The sequence below is a fragment of the Macrobrachium nipponense genome, chromosome 33 (assembly GCF_015104395.2).
Source record: "Macrobrachium nipponense isolate FS-2020 chromosome 33, ASM1510439v2, whole genome shotgun sequence".
In the NCBI taxonomy this organism is placed as follows: domain Eukaryota; kingdom Metazoa; phylum Arthropoda; class Malacostraca; order Decapoda; family Palaemonidae; genus Macrobrachium; species Macrobrachium nipponense.
Genome location: NC_087219.1, coordinates 33,788,540 through 33,814,338, shown reverse-complemented (window position 1 = coordinate 33,814,338; position 25,799 = coordinate 33,788,540). Strand labels below are relative to the sequence as shown.

The window sequence follows — 25,799 nt, the reverse complement described above, 5'->3', positions numbered from 1 at the left end:
AGACCAACTCCTCAGGGACTTTTCCACGTCTTAGAAGTCTTTAATTTCCTGGACTGGTCCCTTGGGGTGCTGGCTAAGAAGACCCAGGACCCAGACTTTCTCAGCCCAGATGTTCTACACAGCATTCTATCTTGTATGGATAAAGCAGTACAAGACAGCTCGGGTGAGGTTGCTTCCCTTTTTGGGTCTGGAGTCCTCAAGAAGAGATCGGTGTTTGGGTCGTTCCTTACCAAAGCTGTTTCTCCGATTCAGAGGACAGCATTACTTACGCTCCTTTGTCAGATCATTCATGTTCCCTTCTCTGTTAGTGAAGGATATTTCTCGCTCGCTATCTGAGAATGGCGACTCAGGATCTTCTGGTGCAGTCAGCCAAAAAGAACTGTGACTGCTGCTAAGAAAGACACTCAGGCGCCTCAACCGCCCTTTCGTGGAGGTTCTTCTACACGACCCTCCTCGAAAAGGAAGAGTTCGGACAAGCGAGGAAGGTCAGCCTTCCGACCTTCCAAGAAAGGCAAATGATGCTCAGGTCCTCCAAACTCCTGTGGGTGCCAGACTTCTGAAGTATGCAGAAGCCTGGGCCATGAGAGGAGCCGACTCCTGGTCGCTGTCGGTTCTGAGAAAGGGATAACTCATCCCCTTCGAGGACAGTCCTCCCTTAACTACGACACCGAGGGAACTGTCCGCGAGGTACAAAGACCCTGTTCTGAGAGATACAGTGGGGCATCGCTTATTCACGGATCAGTATTCACGGATCCAGTTAATCACGGGTTTTTTCTTGGACCGTTTCTCATGTTACATCACTGGTATGAATCGCTGCATCACGGGTTTGTTGTGTTGCGTATGCGATGTTTTTCTTTGGTAGGCTAACCCCTCGGCGTGGTCCGATAACTACCAACATTCATTAAAGACTCATATAATGATATTACTGACAATAAAGGTAATAAAACCATTCTCACCTAATATATTATTGTCCTATCTTCGAAATAAATAGCCTATTCAAGGTTTATGTACGAAGTTCATTGGTTTAAGGTAGGCTAAGCGTAGTTGCAGTGCGATAACCACCAACGTACACAAACATTCACATTTATGATATTAACTGACAATAAAGGTAACACCATTCTTACCATATATATTATCCGTCAATATCTTATAATAGCCTATTCGAAGAATAATTCCACATCATTGCACTCAACTTATCGTCGGACGGAGTGGCCAGCCACAAAATGTAAGCATATACCTTTACGTACGAAAATGGTTTATGTATACGGTTGCGTTCAAAGCGACATTTTTTGTTTTGATAAACATTTAGAAATTTTTAATAGTAGTGGTAGTGTATTACAGTAGTAATAACATTAAGGCTAAAATTAATTCGAACTTCATATTATTTTGGCAGTATTCGTATATAACTTCTCCGAACAATGAAGTCATTACAAACGCTATTTGTCATAGATTATCGTAAGTATTGCTGTTTGTTATTGGCGACGAAGCGTAAACGAAATACATAAAAGCATTTTTTACCTTATATATTATCGTCATATCTTCATAATAAAAAGGCTATTCGTGGAGTAATTCCATATCAGTGAAATCAATTTTATCTATGCGAGGCCAGCCAGCTGACAAAATGTACGTACGTATATGAAAATCAAATTATGGTAGCGTTCACAGCAAGATTATCTTTCGAAATTTTTATAGTACTATTCATGCTACATAGTAATAATGTTTGGAATTATACGTAACATTAATTTTCAATACATCATCGTTATTTTATTTTGGTAGTGAATAATAGTTTAGAATTATCATACATACACTGCATTGTTATGGGTTTGTGCCAGTGATAAAACAACCAAAATAACGTTTCTCCTTTAAGTCAACGCGTTTAGGAAAAAAAAAACATGACATAGAATCGACTTTGCGACTTCGTTCACTTGTATATTTTTAACGATACAAATAACCTATCCATTTTGTACTACTAAACTAAACCATCTTCCCACATAAGTTAATTTTTCGTAAGATATGTGTTGTTACAAAAGCTAGCTTATACATAAAAGGCTTTTATAATTTAAGTCATCTTAGATATACATATGTACCCAAACTCATTGTGGGGAAATTTACTACTGTTTCCCCGGATATTGAAATACTTTAGCATCATTCAAACACTTTAATAATATAATGCATAAATACTAGGCTATACATATTTGTTTACATCGTATACAAATACTACATACAGTTATATATACATACTTTTATATACAAAGTTAACAGTTATATACACATACTTTTATATACAAAATTAATCATATGAGTAGTGATCAGACGACAGCTGTGCACTGGACTACGTACGTACTACTTGGAAGATAAAACAAACAAAAATTTTGTTTGTGTTAGTCGCGGGCGGGATAGATTAACATTTTTCCAGAGATTAAAGAGCTGAATTTTGTTTTGAGGTATGTCAACCGCGTTAGTAAATAGGTATCATCTTCTAAGGAATTTTTTTTTTTTTTTCTCTTCTTTGCGGGGGGTGAAGAATCTTCAAGCCATTTTGCATTCAAAGTAATGAGAAGGAATCATTCTATCTTCATGAAATCAGTAAAATACTTACACTAAAATAAGAAATAAAAAACTAAAAACTACGTACTGTATGCAAAACACATACATCATCGTTAGCTTCGTGTGTGAAACGTTCATTCTAAGAAATTACAGAGTAGTATAACTAACACCTGATTGGTTGGTTGGTAGCCATGGAGATCTGTTATCCAATGACTGCCCTCTGCTTCTGTTCTATTTATAGACATACGCCATGGATGGCACTAGGTTTGAACGTTACCATGTTCGTGATTTTCTGACTGCTGACGGCAAAAATTACTCAATAATTTTCTTTATATAATTATTCCTTCGTGAAAACAATAATATAATATCGCGGTTGACATACATTCAAAACAAAATTCAGCATTTTCTAATCCTGGAAAAATGTTAATCTATCCCGGCGACTAACAACAACAAAATTTTTGTTCGTTTTATCTTCCAAGTAGTACGTACGTAGTCCAGTGCACAGCTGTCGTCTGATCACTACTCATATGATTAACTTTGTATATAAAAGTATGTGTATATAACTGTTAACTTTGTATATAAAAGTATGTGTATATAACTGTATGTAGTATTTGTATACGATGTAAATATGTATAGCCTAGTATTTATGCATTATATTATTAAAGTGTTTGAATGATGCTAAAGTATTTCAATATCCGAGGAAACAGTAGTAAATTTCCCCACAATGAGTTTGGGTGCATATGTATATCTAAGATGACTTAAATTATAAAAAGCCTTTTATGTATAAGCTAGCTTTTGCAACAACACATATCTTACGAAAAAATTACTTATGTGAAGATGGTTTTAGTAGTACAAATGATAGTTATTGTATCGTTAAAAATATCAAAGTGAACGAAGTCGCAAAGTCGATTCTATGTCATGTTTTTAACTTTAACGTATAGTGGTATGAAAAACACCAGTGTGTCGTAGCGATGCGTCATCAATATAGTGGTATGAAAATACACATGGTGTTGTAGCGATACGTAATCACAAAGTACAAACCCTTTTCCTCCCGGACCATCCTCAGAATTTTACGACTCTTCAACTTCAAGATCAATATGGTATAATATATTATATAGTCATACTTATTGTTAAAATTCACAAGTTGAACTGCAAAACATTATTATATTTTGATTGTTATGTACATATATTTTTTTGTGTACGGAATGTTGTTTTGAAAATAATACCTATTAGTGAACATATGGTATTAATTGTCCCACTAATTTTATTATAGGTGATCTTAATTATCTCACATTCATTTAACAGTATTATATTAATATTTTATTTAAATAAACTGTAATTAATAAATAACAATAATGAAAAACATAAAGGGAAAAAATGTTTTTGCTGCAGTAGTGGTGTTTGTTTGATTATGCATCTGACCTCACATTTCCGAAATCTGAAAAATTCCAAAAACCGAAACATCGGAATGTGTGTGTACTGCACATTTTTTTAAACACGCACACAATGTCTACACATTTACTGCAAATTACAGTACGTACGTATTTATTCCTGAGAGAGAGAGAGAGAGAGAGAATGATTAAGGACTCCAAGGCGTGTTATTTTTACAATTATTTTATTATCTTGGGATTTTTTTAATCTTGAGATTTTCTATTCAATTCTCGAGATTAATAAGAAAATTACCGTAAATTGACTAGCATCAGCACAACATCGAATGACTCGGCCATTAGCAGGCTAAACCACCAACCTTATGAACTTGCATGATACATGAGATACATGACAAAACACAAAACCACTGTTTATTGGTGAAAATTAGGGGGTTGACACGATAATGGGAGATTGCACGTTATTCGAGTATATACGGTATGGTGATTTTTTTTAGCCTTTTTATGGAACAAAATCTAGCAAGAAATTGCCATTCCCAGTTGGCAACACTGGCCTACAAACGTTTGTTTGTTGTTGTTATGAAATGTGGTGTGGCGGCGCGTTCTTTAAATTGTACCCATATAAACGAGTTAATTATGTGGCATCCAAAAGCCTGATTCTTTTACTCTTATGGGAAAGACGCCTAAAGGTCAGATGAAGGTTTTTACGTGGAATATACTAGTATTAACGTGTTGTGACGAAGGGAAGAGATGTTTCGCTGCATACTGTTGGTAGCATTATCGTTATTATATTACTGGATTGCACTGCAAAATCGTCGCCATCTTTTATCAACATAGATTGTTGGTGAGTACCCATATGATTTACATATTTTGATAGTTCTCTTACCACTCATCCTCTCTTTCCTTGTAAAAAAAAAGAGGCCCACCATGCGTATGTAGGCTTCTAGCTGTAATCCCTAGGCTAGTAGGCTACATATGTACAGTAGTACATATACTACATTTATTTTTTAAGGCTAATTTTGTACAATAACTTTAAAACTGTCTTGAATTTAGTTTTAGGTGATAGTTGAAAACATATTTGGTGTTTGAACTAAAGTAGGCAGTTTATAAACATTGGAATAGTGGTCTTGGGTGGGTTAACTATTAAAGTAGGCAGTTTTTAAGCAATTTTTGAGGGGGTATCAGGATAACACGGGTATTTACTTATCACGGGGGGTTCTGGGCCCTATCCACCGTGGATAACGAGGCCCCACTGTACTCTCCTTCAGATGGTGGATCAAATGTGGAACAAGGAGGCCATCGAGTTGGTACAAGACCCCCACTCCCCGGGGTTTTACAATCGCCTGAAATTTCCTAGTCCCGAAGGCTTCGGGGGGGTGGGGGCCTGTACTAGACGTGAGCGCTCTGAACCGGTTTCGGGTGGAGAGAAGAATTCTCCATGGAGACGTCCGCCTCGGTTCTGTCGGCTCTACGTCCTGGAGACTGGATGGTCTCCCTGGACTTAGAAGATGCTTACAAAGATCTTATTTTCCATGTTCCCATTCATCCTTCGTCGAGGAAGTATCTTCGCTTCATGATACAAGACAAGATCTATCAGTTCAGGGCCTTGTGCTTCGGCCTGTCTACAGCTCCTCAGGTATTCACGTACCTGATGAGAAACGTAGCGAAGTGGCTTCATTTGAAGGGAATCAACATCTCCCTTTACTTGGACGATTGGCTCATGAGGGCCAAGTCAGAAAGCCAGTGTTTGGAGGACTTGACTTCTACATTAGACCTGGTACGGTCTCTAGGATTGCTCGTCAACCTCGAGAAGTCCCAGATGATCCCCAGCCAGAACCTAGTTTATCTGGGGATTCAGATGGATTCTCGGGGTCTTCGGGTTTTTCCTTCGCAGGAAAGACTCCTTCAAGGCTTTCATAAAGTCTCGAACTTCCTAGGGAAGGAACGCAGCTCAGCGAGGGAATGGTTGAGCCTTCTGGAGATCCTTTCCTCGCTGGAGCAGTTCTTTTCCCTAGGGAGACTTCACATTCGCCCCCTTCAATTCTTCCTACGGAGAGTGTGGAATTGGAAGACGGGACAACTGACAGACTCTTTCATGATTCCCCTGGATGTAAAGAATCATTTAAAGTGGTGGCTGGCCCCTCTAAAGAAGAACGAGGGCTTGTCCCTGGCCATTCGGAGCCCCAACCAAGTGTTGTTCTCCGACGCATCGGGAGAGAGGATCGGAAGCAAAACTATTAGGTGAGCAAGGGAAGTGTCAGGCACCTGGACGAAGGAGCAGGTGTCCTGGCATATAAACTCTAAAGAACTGTTGGCAATTCACCTGGCCCTAAAATGCTTTGAGTCAGAAGTCAGAGACGGGGTGGTCCAAGTCAACTCGGACAACACCACGGCTCTGGCTTATATCCGAAAGCAAGGAGGGACCCATTCTTTCTCCCTGTACGAACTGGTGAGAGACCTGTTAGTCTGGGCGGAAGAAAGAAATATTACCCTCCTGACGAGATTTGTCAAAGGAGAGAGGAACGTGAGAGCAGACAGACTGAGCAGGAGGAATCAGGTCCTTCCCACAGAGTGGATCCTCCACTCGGAAGTATGTCAAAGCCTCTGGTCTCTGTGGGGGAGGCCTCAGATAGACCTATTCGCCACGTTCCTCTCCAAGAGGATAGACAACTCTGCTCGTCAGTAGAGGATCCAAGAGCAATCGCGGATGATGCCCTTCTCCTAGACTGGTCGGGCTTAGACGCCTACGCCTTTCCCCCATTCAAGCTTCTAGGGGAAGTACTCAGGAAGTTAGTGGCCTCAAAGGGGACGAGATTGACTCATCGCCCCCTTTTGGCCCTCTCAAGATTGGTTCACAGAGGTACTGGAATGGACGGTGGACTTCCCCAGATCTCTTCCAAACAGGACAGATCTGCTCAGACAACCCCACTTCGAGAGGTTTAATCAAAACCTCCCCGCTCTCGCTCCGACTGCCTTTCAACTATCGAAAGACTTGTCAGAGCGAGAGGCTTTTCACGCAAAGCTGCCAGCGCTATCGCGAGAGCCCGCAGATCTTCAACAATACGGGTTTACCAATCGAAGTGGGAAGTCTTTAGAAGATGGTGTAGGTCGAAGAAGCTGTCCTCCTCCAATACCTCTGTGACCAACATAGCCGATTTCCTGATTTTCCTTAGAGAGGAATCACACTTATCGGTATCAACCATCAAAGGGTACAGGAGTATGTTATCAGCTGTTTTCAGGAATAGGGGCCTAAAAATAGCTGAGGATAAAGATCTCCACGATCTTATAAGGTCTTTCGAGACTTCTAAATCTAGAACTCCTCGTACTCCTAGCTGGAATCTTGATGTGGTCCTGAAATTCCTGACATCGGACAAGTTTGAACCTCCTCACCTTGCCTCTTTTAGAGATTTAACTAGAAAGTGTATTTCCCTGTTGTCCCTTGCTACTGCTAAGAGAACGAGCGAACTCTACGCTCTAGATTCACGTGTTGGATTTGAAGGAGATTCAGCTATCTGTTCTTTCCAGACATTGTTTCTAGCTAAGAATGAGAACCCTTCAAAGCCCTGGCCCAGGAGCTTTGAAGTGAAAGGACTTTCTAACCTGGTAGGAGAGGATATAGAAAAATCTCTTTGCCCAGTCAGGGCGCTTAAGTTTTATCTTAAGAAGAAGAAGCAGCTTGAAGGTTGTCAACAAAGTCTCTGGTGTGCGGTAAGGGACCCGAAGAAGACCCATGTCTAAAAACGCCTTCAGCCTTCTTGTAAGAACGTGTGCAATTACAGAGGCTCACCGAAAAATGTCTTGATGACTCCTTCAAGTTGCTCAGAGTAAGGGCTCATGAGGTGAGAGCAGTTGCTACTTCATTGGCTTTTCAAAGGAATATGTCTACGAAGGACATCCTTGATGCAACGTATTGGAGATGCAATTCAGTCTTTGCATCTCATTACCTTAAAGATGTCAGAGTAACGTACGAGAAATGCTTCTCTTTTGGTCCGTATGTTTCGGCGGATACGGTGCTGGGACATGGAGCAAAAACTTATCCTTAATTTTTATTAATTTAGTGTGTACGTTAACCTCTCCTGTTAGATATGTTCATGGTTTTCTCCTGGCAGGGGCGCAAGATGTCGCACAGGCGGCCGTCGCCTTTGTCAGAAAGGAACTGGGTGTGTGTCTGACAGGTGAGGGTGTACAAACCTTTTTTGTATTATAACTGTTTAGTATTCGTGTATTGTTTTGGTTTCGAGTTTTTGGTCGTTTGTTAGGAGTTTGGGGATAACTCCTTTCAATATATAAGACTAACCCGGGTGTTAGGATCAGGTGATTGGGATCGGTGTTGTGCTCCTTGATTATGTCATGTTAGTGGATTAGCACCCATTGACAAATGCCTTCAGGCTCTGCCGAGTAAGTGGACAAGACCCCATTGACAGACCCACAAGAACTTTTAGCCATAGGTCACTATCTCGCTGAGGCTCTTGAGGCGAAGCAGACTCCTGGGCAGTAGCCACGAAGTCTTCCGCCTAATCAGGTAGGAACCAAGGTTTTTGTTATTACCTACAACGTATGTTGTTTTTCCTGTCTATTTCAGTAATTAGCTGTCTCTTACCCTCCACCAATGGTGTGAATCAGCTAAGTATATATCTGACAGGGAAGTTGAATGTACAAAAATGATATTGTTATGATACAATAAAGTTTTGTACATACTTACCTGGCAGATATATACAATTAATTGCCCACCCAGCCTCCCCTCCGGAGACAGGTGGAAGAGAAAATCTGATTAGAAAATGGAAATGGTTCCTAGTCCTGCCACTCAGCGGCAGGGCGGTAGATCACCTGACCTACCTGTAGTGTGTGCCGCGAAATTCAAATTTCTGTTGGGGACGACGGAGTCTATAGCTAAGTATATATCTGCCAGGTAAGTATGTACAAAACTTTATTGTATCATAACAATATCATTTTATAGAGGGACAGTTTGTCTTTAGAGCCTCATTGGTTTTTTTTTCCTGCTTCGAGTTCCTTGCATCAGAAATTTTCTATGTCCATGGTTGGTCATTCAGGGGCGTTTCGGGTCTGTCGGGTTCTGAAGTGTTGAATACTACTACTACTTCTTAAAGGTTCTTTTCCTTCTGAGGATAAATTTCGTTCGTCTTGCAATGGTGGTAAACTTGATCAGGTTTTCAATTTGACTACATATACGGTATGGTAATTGTTAATAAGACTAATTCTCGGTTCAGTGCATATTGACACTAATTCAGTATGTAGGGAAATAGAATAACAATTAACTATGGCTACCCTAGCGTTCACGATTATGTATCGTACGCATATACAGCAGCCTAGCCTAGAGTATTCTCTTTACTACATATCGGTATAGTAATTTCAATAGTGGCTAACGCTGTAGGTCCAATGCATTCTGACTTCGGATAATTCCGCACAGGTGTAAATAGAACACGAGAATCCGAAAATTCAGTGTGAAATGCAACCGAACAGGAATGAAGATCAGATTCTGTCTGACTTCAGTCTGACTTCAGCATTATAAGTGTATTATATGTGTCATCATATTAGCGTAGTATAAATACTAACTCAACAGTCAGTTTCTCGTTCTGGAATCAGCTGGTGGTGAATACAAGTTTGCGTCGCCGTATTTAACTCATTCCTGTCCTGATTGGCTATCATGACTAACTTAATAACTCTTCCTCACTTATGCCACGTTTGTCGTCTTGAGGGAGACGTGTTTTTAACCATGTTGACATTTAACATAGTCAATAATGGTATCTTGTGCCATATAATCAGATATCTAAGGAATGTGTACATTTAGTTTTTTTCCAAGAATTCCCTCCGGTGGCGGAATCCGTTTAGCAGACAAATTGCTGTCAGTAATTACATTATGCTTATGTCAATTTCAGTTACAGTGACAACTGAAATTAATATTAGGGTAAAGTTACATTTAATTACCATAAAATATATAATTGATTACTTTTCAATTAAATTACAATTACACAAGCTTGTCGTCAACACACACCACTGTTGTAAGGAGGCGTGGCTTAGACGGACAATGATGCCGACTAGTCAATTTCCTTTGCTCCAGATTCAACCATATCACTTGGTCTCAGCTAATGTTTTTGTTCTTAGTTAGCATAAATGAATATCGGGATACTCAACTTACATGGAACGAAGTCATATTGTCCGTCATACGACATAATTTAAGTTCAAAATTTTACTAATGCGTCTCATTGGAAGCTAGTTTTTCCCTCAGTTTAGATTGCGTAAAATTTAGCAATTCTGTTTGTTTTCACTCTTTTTCATAGGTATTAAGAGCCTTACTGTGAAAGCAACAGTAAATGAGCTCTTTCATGCTATTAGTTCTCTTTTACCACAGCTGCGTTTGAATTCATACAAAAGCTTGGGACTTTTATCCATGTTGCCGATGCACATAATATTGCCTTATCAGCTTCAGCTACACTTATAACATGAATACAGTAATTACTGCCGCACGCGGATGAATACAATAAACGGATGTTGCTATCAGATTCGATTACTGTCGCACGCGGATGAATACAATAAAGTGATATTGCTATCAGATTCGATCATATTAGCAACAAAGTTCTTGTTCGGTTGTTCATAGCTGTACACAGTTATACGAGTATATATCATTAAGATAATACTTTTTAACTTAGAAGAGGGTGCAAGTTATGGAGGTGGAGATGTTAGACGATTGTAATTCGGCCTCTCTCTCTCTCTCTCTCTCTCTCTCTCTCTCTCTCTCTCTCTCTCTCTCTCTCTCTCTCTCTCGCTCTCTCTTCTCTCTCTCTCTCTCTCCTGATTTCATATTCTCTCTATTCAATATCCTCTCTATTCATCTTACTTTCCACCCTCTCTTAACACTTGATTCACTGTGCAACAGAGAGGCGCTTTCTTTCTGTTACACCTTTTAAACACTTTGCTATCAATTTCCTTTCAGCGCTGAATGACCTCATAGGTCCCAATACTTGGCTTTTAGCCTAAATTCTATATTTAACCCAACAATCTCGCTGTCTGACTGCACGCTGCTGCCTACGCCAGCTGCGCAAGAGATAAAGAAAGACTTATTTGCAGTGTAGTGCCGATTTTAATTACTAACCCCATCGTAAAATCGAATTAACACTAGACAATTACCGTAGCCTGAATACGGACTGTATTCACGATCACGTCTTTAATAATTTTCCTGATTTTCTAATGTTTGTCAAGATTATCGTGGGGAACAGAGTCTGTCTAGTTTCTCGCCCATTTTTTCTTTTGAAACTTATAATGTCTCTACACAATCTTCTTTATCTGGTCATTCTTCGGATTTCGCTTCATAGTCTTCTCGTTCATCCTGTTCTCTTGGCCAGTAACACAGCAGAGCAGAGCAAGAGTTTTCATCGTTTCATCCTGAAATTTGGGGATTTCAACCTCTCTCTCTCTCTCTCTCTCTCTCTCTCTCTCTCTCTCTCTCTCTCTCTCTCTCTCTCTCTCTCTCTCTCTCTCTCTCTCTCTCTTTGGGGTTAAAGGAAGTAATTCTGGAAGGGCTGCCTTCTTAGCACCTTCCATGGGTCCTGTAGTTCTCAGACTGCTGGTTTTGATGCTTCAAGGCGGTATCCGCAACTCTGTATTTTCATCCTTTACTAGTTTTGAGATGTAATGTGTCCTCCATAATTCTTGCGGGGGCTACGGCAATTGGAGCTCCGTAGTCCTTGCAGAGGCTGCGTCAGTTGGAGATTAATCTGCGCCATCGTTGACTGTATCGATACCGGTTGTGTCATCAGCCACTTCTTTCATAGGGTAGTTAGTAATGTTCCTTCTTCGATTCTCATTTATATACCTAAGGTGTGTGAAACGTAACGTGTTTACCGCGGTAATTGGTGGGGAGGCTACGGCCGTTGGGAGTTTGTCGGCCCCCTTCTTAGGGTAGCTGGTAATTTCCTTTTGCAGCTCCCATTGGTTCCACAGTTCGTAACCTGTCATTAAAGCACTATGTACCGCACAGTTGGTTCTCCACCTGCACAGTGTCGGCGCTAGGTGCTCTGGTGGTTACTCGTAGTGATATCTCTCTCTCTCTCTCTCTCTCTCTCTCTCTGCTTATTTCTCAGCTTTTTCCTGCTGCTTTTTCTGTTCCACCTTCAAGGAGTTTCAATGTGTGTTTGGCCTTGATTCCGTGCTCTTCGGGAGAACGTCCTTCCCTCACTTGCTCCAGACTCCAGTCCAAGTTTAGTATTGGTAATGGGCGTTAGTTGGATCACGTTTTGCGACCACTTCGCTCTTAGGGGGTGTTGCTCGCCCATTATAGTTGGCCAGGTGTCATGTCATAGTCACTGGTGAGTGCAGAGTTTCGCAGTCAAGTGAGACTAGTTCAAGGTTACGTCATTGTCTTGGTTGGTACACGTTTGGCGCAACAGTGTGGGAGTGACTCGCAGGGGTGGGCGTTCATCGCCAAGGTATATTCGGCTCAGGTGTAACGTTATCATCACTGGATAGTGAGGGTATGCCAGTCGAGTGAGACTAGCTCTTACAGATTTTGCAGAACTGGTGACGGTTGGCTCTTGTAAGGGGGTAGACAGCGGTCAGACAGGGGTTACATCATCATGTCTGGGGGGAGTGTGGGATTGTGCAGTCGAGTACGACTTGCTCAGGAGTTAAACATCTTGTTGGGGTATCGTTGCGCAATCGGATCGGTTGGCTCAGATATGATGGGATCTTGTATGTCATTTGGTATCGAGCAGCCAGGCGTAGTAAGTTATCGGTTCTTGTGTGCAGCTCTTGTGGGGGTGCGGGCTTTTCTCCTTTTTCCTGTTCCAGTCTGGATAGATACCTTTGAAGAGAGAATCATTTGCTAGTTGTGGGTTTTTGTTTCTCCAGCGAAGGAAGCGAGTATAAACAGATGGTGGACTTGGTCCATTCTCTCTTTCCGCATTCCAGGCTCCAGAGGAATCTCACAGTCAATTCAAGTAATGTTTGATATGTTGTATTCAACTATTCCAGTAGTCTCTCAAACATCAAGTAGGCTGATCTGGTTTCGGTGAGTCGGGTAGTTTTTGGGGAAGACGACTTAGGCTAGCATCACTTTCTGTATGAGGTAGCGGGTAACTCTTCTGCCGGAGTCCGAATTCCGGTTTACGACTCAGTTGAGGTTTTTCTCTATTGGGTTCCTTCATTGATTCGTGTGGTAGGGGTCATGGATCATGAGGCTTGTATTTGGGAGACACCTTTCACAGCCAGTGGGAGGCCTTTTCCCACCCTGTGTGGATGTGGTGAGAGTTGATGGGTGTTTCTCAGAGCCTGGACTGTTTGACAACCTCTTCACTTTGGTTTCAAGGGGGTTTGCATACCAGACTAACCTATCGGATGGTTGCACTATGTTCTTGTCAAGGAGAGGAGGGACTTCTCGTTAAATCATTTGCCTCAGCGCTATCCGGACACTCATAAGAAGGGGTTAGAGATGTGTATTTCTGGCGATAGAAGTTCACTCTCGACGTGGTTTGGAAGTCACGTAAAGCCATTGGTCCCATTGCTGAATAACCACTGGTTCCATGCAACGTAAAAGCACCATACAAAACAAAATAAGAAGGGGTTCTTAGTCAATCCAAGGGTGCAAAGTATCGCAGAGGGCTACCCTTTGGCTTTCGGAGGAATGCTTCGTTGTCAGCGATCGTGTAGGTGGTTATTAGAGAGTTGGTGTGGTTTTTCTCAAAGCTCTACCTTAGGGAATTTCAGTTTCTTCAGAGAGGTTACTCGCAGGGTCCTGTCATTCTGGTAACTCAGTTTTATAGTTGGGTTGGTAGAGTTAGGGTGTTAGAAGGTTAGGGAGGCAGTGATAGTCTAAAAGAACTCTAGTGTTTCTGTTGGTCAAGCTTAGATTAAGTGTTTTGTTCCTTTAGGCCCTTGAGGTTAGGTAGTTCCCAATGGTCATGTTGGAATAACTACAACTTCTTCAGCACAAGTCATCCACATCAGTGAGCAGTAGAGAACTGAAGGTCCTGCACACTCAACTTCTCCTCCATACATGAGAGGCTAGATAGCCACATGGGAGGTTCACCATTTCCCCTCCATACATGAGAGGTATAGAATACCACATGGGAGGTTCTTCAGATTCAGGCGGTACCTTGGACTCGACACTGACGGTATGACACTTCCTCTGCAAGCACCTTCACCTACGGAGCTGGATGACCAGGAGAGGAGATTTGTTTTTACCTCCATGAATAAGAAGTATAGCTTATCACATGGGAGGTACTTCTGACTCAGACGGTACCTTAGACTCGACACTGATGGTGAAGTACTTTCTTTGCAAACATCCTCACCTCCGAGTTAGATAACTAGGTGAGGATAATACATGCTTTTATACATGGTAGGTTGTTTATGAGTTACCTGCGTATGTTCCATGGACAGGTCGGGCTGAATTAGATTGATGCCACCTCCGTGTAAGTGTTGTTAATTGGGCTAATTCAGGTGTTCAGGGAGTGTATTGCAATATGAAGTTTTCTTAATAAAACTAATATTGTAATACTTACCTGAACACCTGAATGATTCCCACCCTCCTCCCCACTTCAATTTGATAGTGAATGATTCAACTGAGGAGACAGGCCTCTGGTGGCCGGTATTTGCAGCAGCGTTGCCAATGATAACACAGGTAACTCATTTGACTGGATTTTACCTGCAGCATTGGTAACACTGACAGTGTTAAAATTACCCACTTAGTGGGTAAATATGTGGGGATATAGTTCGGGCTGGTCAGTGACCAGGGCTAATTCAGGTGTTCAGGTAAGTATTACAATATTAGTTTTATTATGAAAACTTCATAATATATAAAAAAGTTTGTTATAGACACACACATTCAATCATATTTGGTCTCAGAAAATGTTTTGAGTTAGGATAATGGGATGGAGGTTTTAAGATCTTGGGTTCATTACCACATTTTCATCATAAAAACTGATTCCGATACTATTTTTCTATGAACAGTAGTTATTCATGGTGGAAGACAACCAGTTGCATAAACCAGGCTGAATGTACCGTATAAATTTTTGTGTACTTTTTGATATGAAATACAACCAGATGCATCAACCAGGCTGAATGTTGTGAATCAATTTTTTGTATCTTTTTCTTTCCAGAAAGCTGTCAGGTCTTAGTAAAGTTAGAGCTGCAAATATAATTGAATACCGTAAAACAAAAGGGCCGTTTATTAATCGAGAACAGCTGAAGTCTGTCAAAGGTATTGGTCCCCGAACATTCGAACAGTGTGCTGGTTTTATAAGAATATTACCCGAGACATTAGAAATGGAAGTTAACAGGTATGTTATCATTATTGGCTTTTTAGTGTCACTTACAACCTCACTACTCTATTTTGTTATGAAGATAAATCTGAATTAAATGCATTTATAGGAGAAAGAAAGGAAAGACTGTATTACATTTACTGAACTCCATTTGCAGAAATGGATCCCACCAAGGAAATAGTTAAACATGTGGATACATGTATGTAGACCATGACTAAGGACCATGCTGTGGGTTCTTGTTTATATAAAGATATTTCCCATAATATGGGGAAATTCCAGAGAAAAGGTGGTCTCTGCTTCATTCATACTTCAAATGCTGGATTCTTGCCATGTCATTTCTTTCTACACTGCATATAGTGCTATGCAAACATAGCTGAAATCTTTTTCTTTACATTTGCAGTCAGCATCCATATTTCACCTCCATAAAGAAGAGTTGGCTCAACTTTTCCTTCATATAGTTGCACCTTGCCATAAACAATTCAGGTCTCATCCCAGTGTTTTGTATGAACCCTGCTATGTTTCTTGTGTCATCTTTTTTGAGATTGTCAATAATCTTCTCTCAGTGTACCACCATGTTATATTTACTCCCAAATACTTGGGTGAATCAGACCCTTCATTCCTCCATTATCCATGTGAAGGTTCATTGCTTCGTCATAATTTTCTTGTACTCTGTTCATACTCTTTCTCACATTTACTCCCACTTTCTTCTCCTACAAACTCAAAATTTTTATTTCTGGAACTTTTTACTATCCCCAGTCATAATTGTATCATCTACGAATACAACCATTTCACACCATTCACAGCTAGTTATCTTGTCCTACAACTTTGTAAATCAAGCCAAAATATTTATCAATTATATATTATAACTCATGCTTCACTTTTAATTGTTCTTGATAATTACCTGCTTTACCATACATTTTCTGCACTCCACAATTCCCTGTCAATTACATAAAGTTTTTATATGTCCATGTATGTCACACTGCATGAATTTTTTTGCAACAAACACTTGATCTACACTCCCTCTTCCTTGTCTTAACTCACATGTTCTTCCTCTATTAGCCATCTTACTTCCTATATGATATTATTGTATGCAAACTGCACATCTTGAGTGGTATGGCCCATACAGAAATGAGAACACATGCCACTTTAGAATCAGACTGGATTTTGTATTAATGCCACAGAGTAAGCAGCACTAGGTTAAATGAGAGAATAAGTGTGTTCTTTTAAATTTCAGAACACCACAGAATAGAAAAAGAGCAGAAAAGGAATCTCCCAACCCCCTAGATCGGACAATGATTCATCCAGAGTCTTACGAAGTTGCTATAAAGTTTATTAACGTAGTTGGGTTACGACCTCAAGATATAGGCTCAGAAGGTTTTATATGCTCAATACGGCAGTTTATGCAAGCCCACGGTAAGTGTAACGTTTGCATTTAGTCATAAGTTATTGTAGGTTATGGTTACTGTTTATGTCGGAATACAAGCAACTCTTTACTTACAAATGGGTTAGACACTAAGGAAAAAATTTTTTGCCATATTCTTCTCTGGCTTATCTAGTATTCTCTCGTTCACACCCTCTAAGTTTCCTCTCCTTTCTTTAACAGCATCTTTGTTTAATCATATACTTATTCAGCGTAGAGTATCCCTAAGATTAAATGGGATCAGTATACCTTAAGGGCAATTCTTGGGCCAACTCTGTGAGAGTGAAGGATATTAACAGAGTAGTTTGATTTAACTATCTGTCAACTCTTTGGTTCAGCTATGATGCATTGATGCTTCATCAAAATCCGTCGGTGAAATCAGTTATGATGTATTCGTGAGTTATTTTAGTTTATTTTTAACTTGTGATTTTTTTCTTTATGAGCACAGGTATTTTGCTTTACAATGACATCAAAATGAGTATCATAGCTTAAATAGTTACTTCACAATGTACAAAGTAAAATATTCTCAATAACTCTGGTGCTGGAACAGACAGGACTTGCAAAGGGCCGATTGGCCGAAAGTGCTAATTTAGTAATAATAATAGTATCAACTTATGATTGATTAATTAAAATAAATCTCCTTTAAGAACATCATGAAAAGGAAAGGACCTGAAATATTTAAGCTTTACACATTTTGGTATCTACGTAAACTAAACAGTACACATTTACATGGGATTATTTAACCCTTAAACGCCGACTGGACGTATTTTACGTCAACATTTTTTGTCTCTCGGGTGCCGACTGGACGTATTTTACGTCGATATACAAAAGTTTTTTTAAAAATTCAGGGAAAAATACTTTTAGGCCTACCAGCCGAAAACTCTTGAATCACGCGCCTTGGGGGATGCTGGGAGTTCACGGATCAAGGTGTTTTATTAACAATCGTTACGCAGGCGCGCAAGCACGAATTTCTTTCTTGCCACCCTAAAAAGTATCTGTTACACATCTCGAAAATTATTTCGTCACTTTGACATAATTTTTGTACCATTTTAAATTAGCCGTTACATGGAGTATTATATATATGAAAAAATGTGACGCATTTTTATGTAGAATACTACAAAAAATACTCATGATTGTAGCTTTTATCAGTTTTGAGATATTTTCATATAAATAACGATAAGTGCCAAAATTTCAACCTTCAGTCAACTTTGACTCTACCGAAATGATCGAAAAACACAATTGTAAGCTAAAACTCTTATATTTTTGTAATATTCAATCATTTACCTTAATTTTTCAACTAATTGGAAGTCTCTAGCACAATATTTCGATTTATGGTGAATTTATGAAAAAAATAACATTTTCTTTACGTCCGCACGGTAACTCTTCCGAAAAAATCATACATGCGATTGTGGTAATGTTTGCACCATTTTAAATTAGCCGTTACATAAAGTTTTATATATGAAAATGTGCGCAATTTCATGTAGAATACAACAATAATTAATTGAAGGTTGTAGCTTTTCTTATTTTTTAAATATTTGCATATAAATCACGATAAATAGAAAAAAAACCACGTTCGGTCAACTTTGACTCTACCCAAATGGTCGAAAAACGCAATTGTAAGCTTACAATTGCGTTTTTCGACCATTTCGGTAGAGTCAAAGTAATATTAGTCATTTATCTTCATCTTGAAACAAATTCAAAGTCTCTAGCACAATATTTAGATTTATGGTGAATTTAAAAAAAAACTTTCAACTTCCTCTCCGCGCGCGGATCTCCACCTTCTCCACCACAAATCTCCGAAATGCGTACGTCCCATTCTCGGAATATTTGCTCCGTTTCATATTAGGCATTTCATTTAGAATAAAACTAAAAATATTTGAAGGTTGTAGCTTTTCTAATTTCCGAAATAATTGCATATAAAGAAAAATATAAAAAAATTCTATATTCGGTCAATTTTAACTCGTCAGATATGGTCGAAAACTGCAATTGTAAGCTAATACTCTTACAGTATAGTAATATTCAATCATTTGTCTTCATTTTGAAAGAAATTGGAAGTCTCAAGGATAATATTTAGATTTATGGTGAATTTTTGAAAAAAATATTTGTTTACGTCAGCGCGTTATGAATTCATGCATCATTTTGTGATAATATTTTCTCTGTGTTGCTTTTATCGTTTTACAATGTGTTATATACCAAAATGATTGCAATTTAGTGTAAATTACAACGAAAAAAAAGTAACTTGTTATCTTTAACCGTTTTGCGTACCGCGCGATTTGAATAAAATTATAAATGAAATTTCGTTTTTGCGCTATCCTATATCGCATTATTTATATATGATAATGATAATTTTTTTCATTTCTGATGGTTGCATACTAAAATTCAGCCAATGACCAAAACAGGAGCCAAAAATGAACTCTTAATCTTGAAAACTAAGCTCGCTGTGATTTTTTGAAAAAAAAAAATTTTTCCGCTTCCGCGCCCGCTCCTAAACACCTCCGGCACATAGGAGACAATTTTTATTTTACCGCTTCGGCGTTTAAGGGTTAACAAATTATGCCAAATAACCAAATAAATGACATACTTTATGTCCTATAACAGAGATAGTTCTTCCCATAGCAAAGTTGGTTAGGCAGTAGGGTGTGTTGGTTACAGTAACTTGGAATAAATATAACTGCATGCTGTTTAGTATATTTCCCTTTACATAAATTGTGATGGAATGTAACACAGGGCTCAGTGTAAAAAAATATTTTGTCTATAGTTTGCTAATACATGTAAGAAAATGTTTTGAATTATTTGTGTAGTATATCTGTGATTTACACATTACACCAAAAATGAAATACTTTTTTGTTCCGATATGGAATACAAACCTGAGGTCCTTTACAATAGGAAGGTACTTAGCGGCAGCTGAACCGGTCGTAAGCTTTCGAACAAGGGGTTCGGTAGTTAACTACTTGTCCGACAGTTAGCGGTACGCTCGACTATGAGCCGAGGAGTCACTTTGCTTTCGGCTGTGCTAGTGGATGGACGTGCTGCTCTTCGTCTCTCTGCTTCTGTCGTATGCTTGGTTTGCTTCACTGCGTGAAGACTTTTTCGCTTTTTCTTTTACTTGTGTGTATTTGCAAATAGTATAAAAATAAGTGCGTGTCTGTTTTTGGTTTTCATTTATTATGGAAATTATGCAACAAGAGCCGGAGAAACACCCTCGCCCCCCCATCAACCATAGACTATGCCCGGGTTTTGGGGGCCGTAAGTGTGGGGCTATCTGCACTTCTCTTGAGGTTGATCCTCATGATTTTTGTGCTCGCTGTAGAGGGTGTGAATGCTCTCGCACTGAGACTTGTGACACGTATTTTTTGGTCGGAGGCGCAGTCTGAGCGCTACGGGGGGAAGAAGAAGCCGCGGAAGCCGGCTAAGGAGTCGTCGGAGGACTCCCCGGCTACGCCCTTGGTTACCGATATATGGGTCCTTTTCCTTCGGGGGAGGTTTCTCGCTCCCTCTCCTCCCTCGATCAGTCGAGCCTAGAGGAGGGGGCGAGATACCCCCGACATCCAGTTGTACTCGGGGTACTCCGTTCGCTCGGGCTGGGAACTACCCCCCCCCCCCCCCAGACGAGGGGACCCCCCCCCCCCCCCCCCCCCACCCCCCCCCCACTAATCTACCCGACTCTTCCTCCCTCAGACTTGCTGACCACGGGCGATGATCTCGGTAGGGCCTGGTACTCGCTGGGGCTGGAAGGGACACCGACAGTCCAGGGGCTGCTTAGTCATCTGGCGAGAGTGGCCACGCCGGTTACGCACGGGCCTACTACCATGACGGTGTCCACGCCGGGCTACGTTGCTCCACCTCACCTGGTATATACGCAGCACGTAGCCACGGTGACCCCGACAGCCACTGTGCAGGCTTCGCTGCTGGAGGTTTCCTTGCCCATTGCTTTGCCGCCTCCTGGTTTTCCCGCTCCTGCCGCAGCCCCGGACTTCCGGTGTCCCAAGAGCTCTCCGCTAGACCTACCTCCTGTGCAGAGGATGCTGATTTTGTTGCCGCTCCAGCCCTAGTACCAGTTCCTGCCACCGTCGTTCCTGCCTGTGGTATTGCTGCTCCCACCCCAGGTCCTTCCGGACAGGTGCAGTCGGGCCCTGTTGCTTCGGCAACTGCCTATGATGGTAATTGCTTTATAGCAAAGGAAGATAAAGGAAAGGAAAACGCATTTACGAGAATTTCGGCAGTAAGGAGGCCTTAGCGCATTGTGTTGGAGGCGCCTGTTCTCATGATGGTTCTAGAATCAGCAGGAGTGTTGTGGAACTCATCAGGCGGCGACGTGACGTGAGAAACGCTGCGATTTCTGATGCAATACCTCGTCTAGATACTTTGGAGAAGTTCCGGTAATCTCGGGAGTCTGTGACGCTCACCGTAGGCCCCGCCCCCAGAATGCCGTATAAATACGACGGACGAAGTAGGAAAAAGCAGAGATCATCAGTTAGTCACAGAGATATCCTCAGTAAGAGCCACAGATCAGATTATCAGTGAGAGATCAGCAGCAGCAGAGATCATCCGAGAGAGATAAGAGAAAAAGGGACCGACGAAGGATCAGAAGAAAAGTTGCTCGAGAGTTTGTTGGATTCTGGTCTAGTCGTCTTCAGAAGTGGATGACCGAGTTATCTCGACGTTGAGCAGATTTCAGAGAAGAAAATGTCCCGCTAGAGGTTTAGGGGAGTTCCTGCCTTTCAAGTATCAAGAGTAGACATTATTTTTTGCAGTACTGAGTCCAGAGGACGTCTGGAATCGCCGTTCTCCTTTTGTGAAGTCATCGCTTCGAGTCTCAATATAACGAGCAAGTATTTGAATTACCTCACTGTTCCCCCAGTTCATGCAGTGTAAGATTTTGCCTTTTTATGTAAATAGGAGATACCATTCTGCATTTACCTTTGTTAGTAAGCTTGTAAATAAACCTTTGTTGTGTTAGTGTTTCTTTCTATATTCGTATCCCCAGTTTCAGCTTTTGGTGTTGAAAATTTTTTTATTTTGTTTATTTCATATCGAACCTGAAGCGGACCTCTCTCAGAGGCCGTAACATTGTGGCGACCTTTGGCCAGTATATTTTGACACCATAACAGATTGAAAAAGGGAAAATATAGAAAGAACCAGAATGAGTGAGATGGTGAAAGAGTTTATTGAGTCAGGCAAGCTCCTAGGTCTAGAGGGGAATGATCTCCGTGAGTATGTTGAAAGGAAAGAAAGGGAAAAGTATGAGAGAGATGAAAGAGCGGCTGAGAGAGAGGAGAGAGCAGCTGAGAGAGAGGATAGAGCCGCTGAGAGAGAAATGCAGCAACAAGAAAGAGAGAAAGAATGTATGCATGAGCAGGAAGAAAGAGAAAAAGAGCGTATGCATGAACGAAAATGAAACTGATAGGTTAGGCATGAGTGCAGTGCTAAAATTAGTACCAAAGTTTGATGAGGAAGATGTTACGACATATTTAATGTGTTTTGAGAAGTTAATGGAAAGAGTAAGTTCTCCTAAAGAAATGTGGACTTTATATTTACAGTCAGTTTTGAGTGGTAGGGCACTTACTGTGTATAGTTGCATGTCTAAGGAGGAATGTGATAATTATTATATTGTAAAAGAAACAGTTCTTAACGCGTACAGGCTAGTACCGGAGGCATACCGTAAGAAATTTAGAAATTTGAGAAAGGATGAAAATATTACGTATGTAGAATACGGTAAGAAGTTAGAGAGGCTGTTTTTTGATTGGTTAACTTCTGCTAAAGTTGAGGATTTTGATGGTTTGAAGAACTTAGTGTTGTTAGAAAACTTCAAAGATAACGTATCCCCTGAGATTAAGCTTTATATAGAGGATAGGCGAGAAGTATCTTTTGCAGGAGCAACTAGGCTAGCAGACGAATATAGTCTAACTCATAATTTGAGTGTTAAACCCTACTGGCTCCTTCTTGGTAATTTGGCCGAGGCCCCTACTTTGCCAAATGTACTTCTCTCTAATTTTTATAGGCCTACCCTTCCCATTTACCCCTTTTAATCCGTGCGTCTGTCAAGGAGGTTTACCCTCCTTGGCGTATGTTAATGTCTCATGGGAGCAGTATACTTCGGGGGGTTCCCTGTTGCCTCGGCACTCCTTCGAAAATATTTCCATTCTTTCAGGTCTCTGTTTTTCATATACGTCTAATTAAATCTCTTTTAGGACTTTTCTTGTGATCATCACAAGCCACTGAACTTCCGCACTTTTAATTTACTTGTTTTTGTGAATTTACTATATAAATAAGTATACTATATATACTATATATATATATATATATATATATATATATATATATATATATAGATGAGATGAGATTGATTTATTGAGTATAATAATAAGAGAGAGAGAGAGGGAGAGAGAGAGAGAGAGGGCATAAATATACAAGTGAAATTATCGGCAGCTATTCAATTTATCATCTTTATATAATATACTCCCTCGTTTCTTTCCATTAAAAGTATTCATAACATTTTTCTATTCTTATATCTTCATAATGGTTTGTCAAAAAAAGTAAAATGATTATTTGGGTCATGAATGTCATATAGTGTTAATAATAGACAAGAATGACAAGACTATATTATATAGATAATATTACTGCGCGTTATAAATACAAAAATTTTAAGAAACAATTCGTTATATATATAAGTAAATTAATTTTGAGAACTGAAAAGAATATTTGCATTAACAGTGGTACCAGCCCAGCATCAAAGACAATTAAGCGATTACTACCTTTCCCAATAGGGGGTTTAGTCCCGGCTGTTTGACGTCTTTATGCCCTAAGGTCAGCTTAACACCTGAGAAAAGAACTGGCAGCGCTGGAAAATATTTTTGCCAAGTTTAAGAAAAAACGTGTTGTTTTTCTGTTGTTAAAAGCCAGAAAATCACGAGGGGTTTCAATAATCGGCAAAAATTAATTAGAAATAAAGTACATTTGCTTTGTATAACTTATGCTGCCTTCAAATCCCTTACAACATGAGTGGGAATATATGATTTGGAATCACCGGTCACCGCCGATGCCCTGCCCTTTTCGCCATCAAGGAACCGATAGGGTATAATAGGAAACGAAATGATCCTTCGTCTGGTAGAGTACAAAGCAGTAAAGGTTTCAGTCCTAGTAATAGCAATGCGAGTAAAAGTGACTATTCCTGTTATACATGCGGAAAACCTGGTCATACGTCTAAGGTTTGTAAGACTAAAGTGGCATATAGTGGCTCAGAATGAACTTGTTTCCGATGTAATGTAGAAAGGAAGGACGGTAAGAAACCAGTGTCTCTAGTTAACCTTTCGTCAAGTAGGAATGATGTGACGAGAGAAACTAGGAAAATTTTTGGTGAATTTCTGTTAGAAGGTGTAGTTTCCTCTCTTGGAGGAGTAGATTCGAGAGAAGTAGTCTTGCTTCGAGACACAGGAGCTGCTGTCTCACTGATTAGGAGAGTGTGTGCCGAACAGGGCAGAAATCAATATGGAAGAGAAAGTCATGTTAGGTGGATTTCCTAACACTAGTGTTCTTTGTCCTTTGTTGAAGTTGAATTTAGAAAGTCAGGTAGTGTCAGGAGAAGTGAAACTTGCAGTAGTTGAAAGTTTGCCCGTCGAAGACGTTGACATCATTGTCGGTAATGACTTAGCTTTATCCAAGAATGTGAATCCTGTTGGGAGGAATATTCCAGTGCCTGAAATGGTAGTAACTAGGTCGGGTTTAGATACAGACATAGACTACTGTCATAATTTATTTATTTGTGGATTCGAACGAGAGTGCGTTCGTGGATTCTAACATGAGTAAGTTCGTGGATTCGATGAGTGTGATAGAGGTAGCGAGGTTGATCTTGGCATGAGTGTGGCTGAGAAACCTAACTATTGTTGACAGTGATAGCCAAATGGAAGGCGTAGCTATCGAGAGTAACGTAGAAAATGTACCGGTATCTAGTCCTAGTTACAGTGATGAATTAGGCTCTTAACGTTTTGGATAAGGATGAGCTAGTCAAGTTGCAGAGAGAGGATGAGACACTAACCCGAATTTTTGAGTGTGAGCTGGATGATGATCTCGATGATGTGTGTAAGGAAACTTTTTGTTTGAAGAACGAAGTTTTGTGTCGTTATGTTCGACCGAAGTCAGGTAATAAAGGGGAAATCACCAAACAATTAGTGGTTTCTAGGAAGCTTTGTGAACTAGTTTTGAAGTTAGCACATGATGAGCAAGGACATTTGGGAGTAAATAAAACTTTCAAGTGTATTAGTAGGGCATACTTTTGGCCTAAAATTAAAAATGATGTAAAGAGGTATGTTTTAAGCTGTCATGAATGCCAAATTGCCGGGGAACCAAATCAAGTAATCCCCAGAGCTCCGGTGTGTAATATTCCTTCAGTAGGCGAATCTTTTGAGAATGTATTTATCGATATGGTCGGACCTTTGCCTAGAAGTAAGGGTAGAGATGATTGCATAACTAATCTAGAGTATTATAAAAACAATCTAAGAGATGTTTGGCAACTAGCGGAGGAGAATGGAAGCGCTTGGCACTTAGCGAAAGAGAACTTGAGAGGAAGTCAAGGGGAACTGAAGGGAAACATGATCTTAGAGCAAACAAGAGAAGTTTGTGTGTAAGAGATAAAGTTTTAATACTAGTCCAGAAAGAAGGTTTCGCTTTACCTTATGAGTTCGAAGGTCCTTTTTCAGTGTTAGTGGAGAGGGGAAATATACATTATAGAATTAATGTGGGTAAGAGTAGAGCAAAGGCAATGAATGTAAATTTGCTTCAGAATTATAAAGAACGCCCTGTACCGTGGCCGCCGCCTGTGCCCTTGGTAATTGTGTCAGAAAGAGAAATTAGTTTTGAGAAAAACACAAGAGGTGTTTTAGTATTTATAAGTTTCAATCAGAGTTCAGATAACGGAAAAAGTAAGAGAGAAGGATAATGTTATAGTTAGTAGCCTCTAGAGATTTTTCTCAGAATGAGTAGCTAATGACCATTTTCTGTTTTGGCACGAGTGGTTGAGTGAATGGAGAAGTATTAAAGATTTATGCAGAAATGTTTCCCTGCTGTTTAATTGCTTCTCTTTAGAAAAAAAATAAAATCAGTTGATTTCATTTTTTTTTTCTCTTTTGGGGGGGCGTGTGATGGTAATTGCTTTATAGCAAAGGAAGATAAAGGAAA

The 25,799-nt window shown here is 40.1% G+C and overlaps 2 protein-coding genes across 2 annotated transcripts in view; both read left to right on the top strand.

Moving 5' to 3' along the window:
* The window catches only part of LOC135203079 (ethanolamine kinase 1-like), a 103,280-nt gene that overhangs the window by 3,853 nt on the left and 73,628 nt on the right, over positions 1–25,799 (top strand).
* Positions 7,152–25,799, top strand: part of LOC135202628 (S1 RNA-binding domain-containing protein 1-like) — a 28,390-nt gene continuing 9,742 nt past the window's right edge. Inside the window, exons 1-3 of the mRNA XM_064232124.1 lie at positions 7,152–7,640; positions 15,039–15,223; positions 16,440–16,618. Of these exons, the coding sequence (XP_064088194.1) occupies positions 7,152–7,640; positions 15,039–15,223; positions 16,440–16,618 (853 nt within the window). The remainder of the gene's footprint in view (positions 7,641–15,038; positions 15,224–16,439; positions 16,619–25,799) is intronic.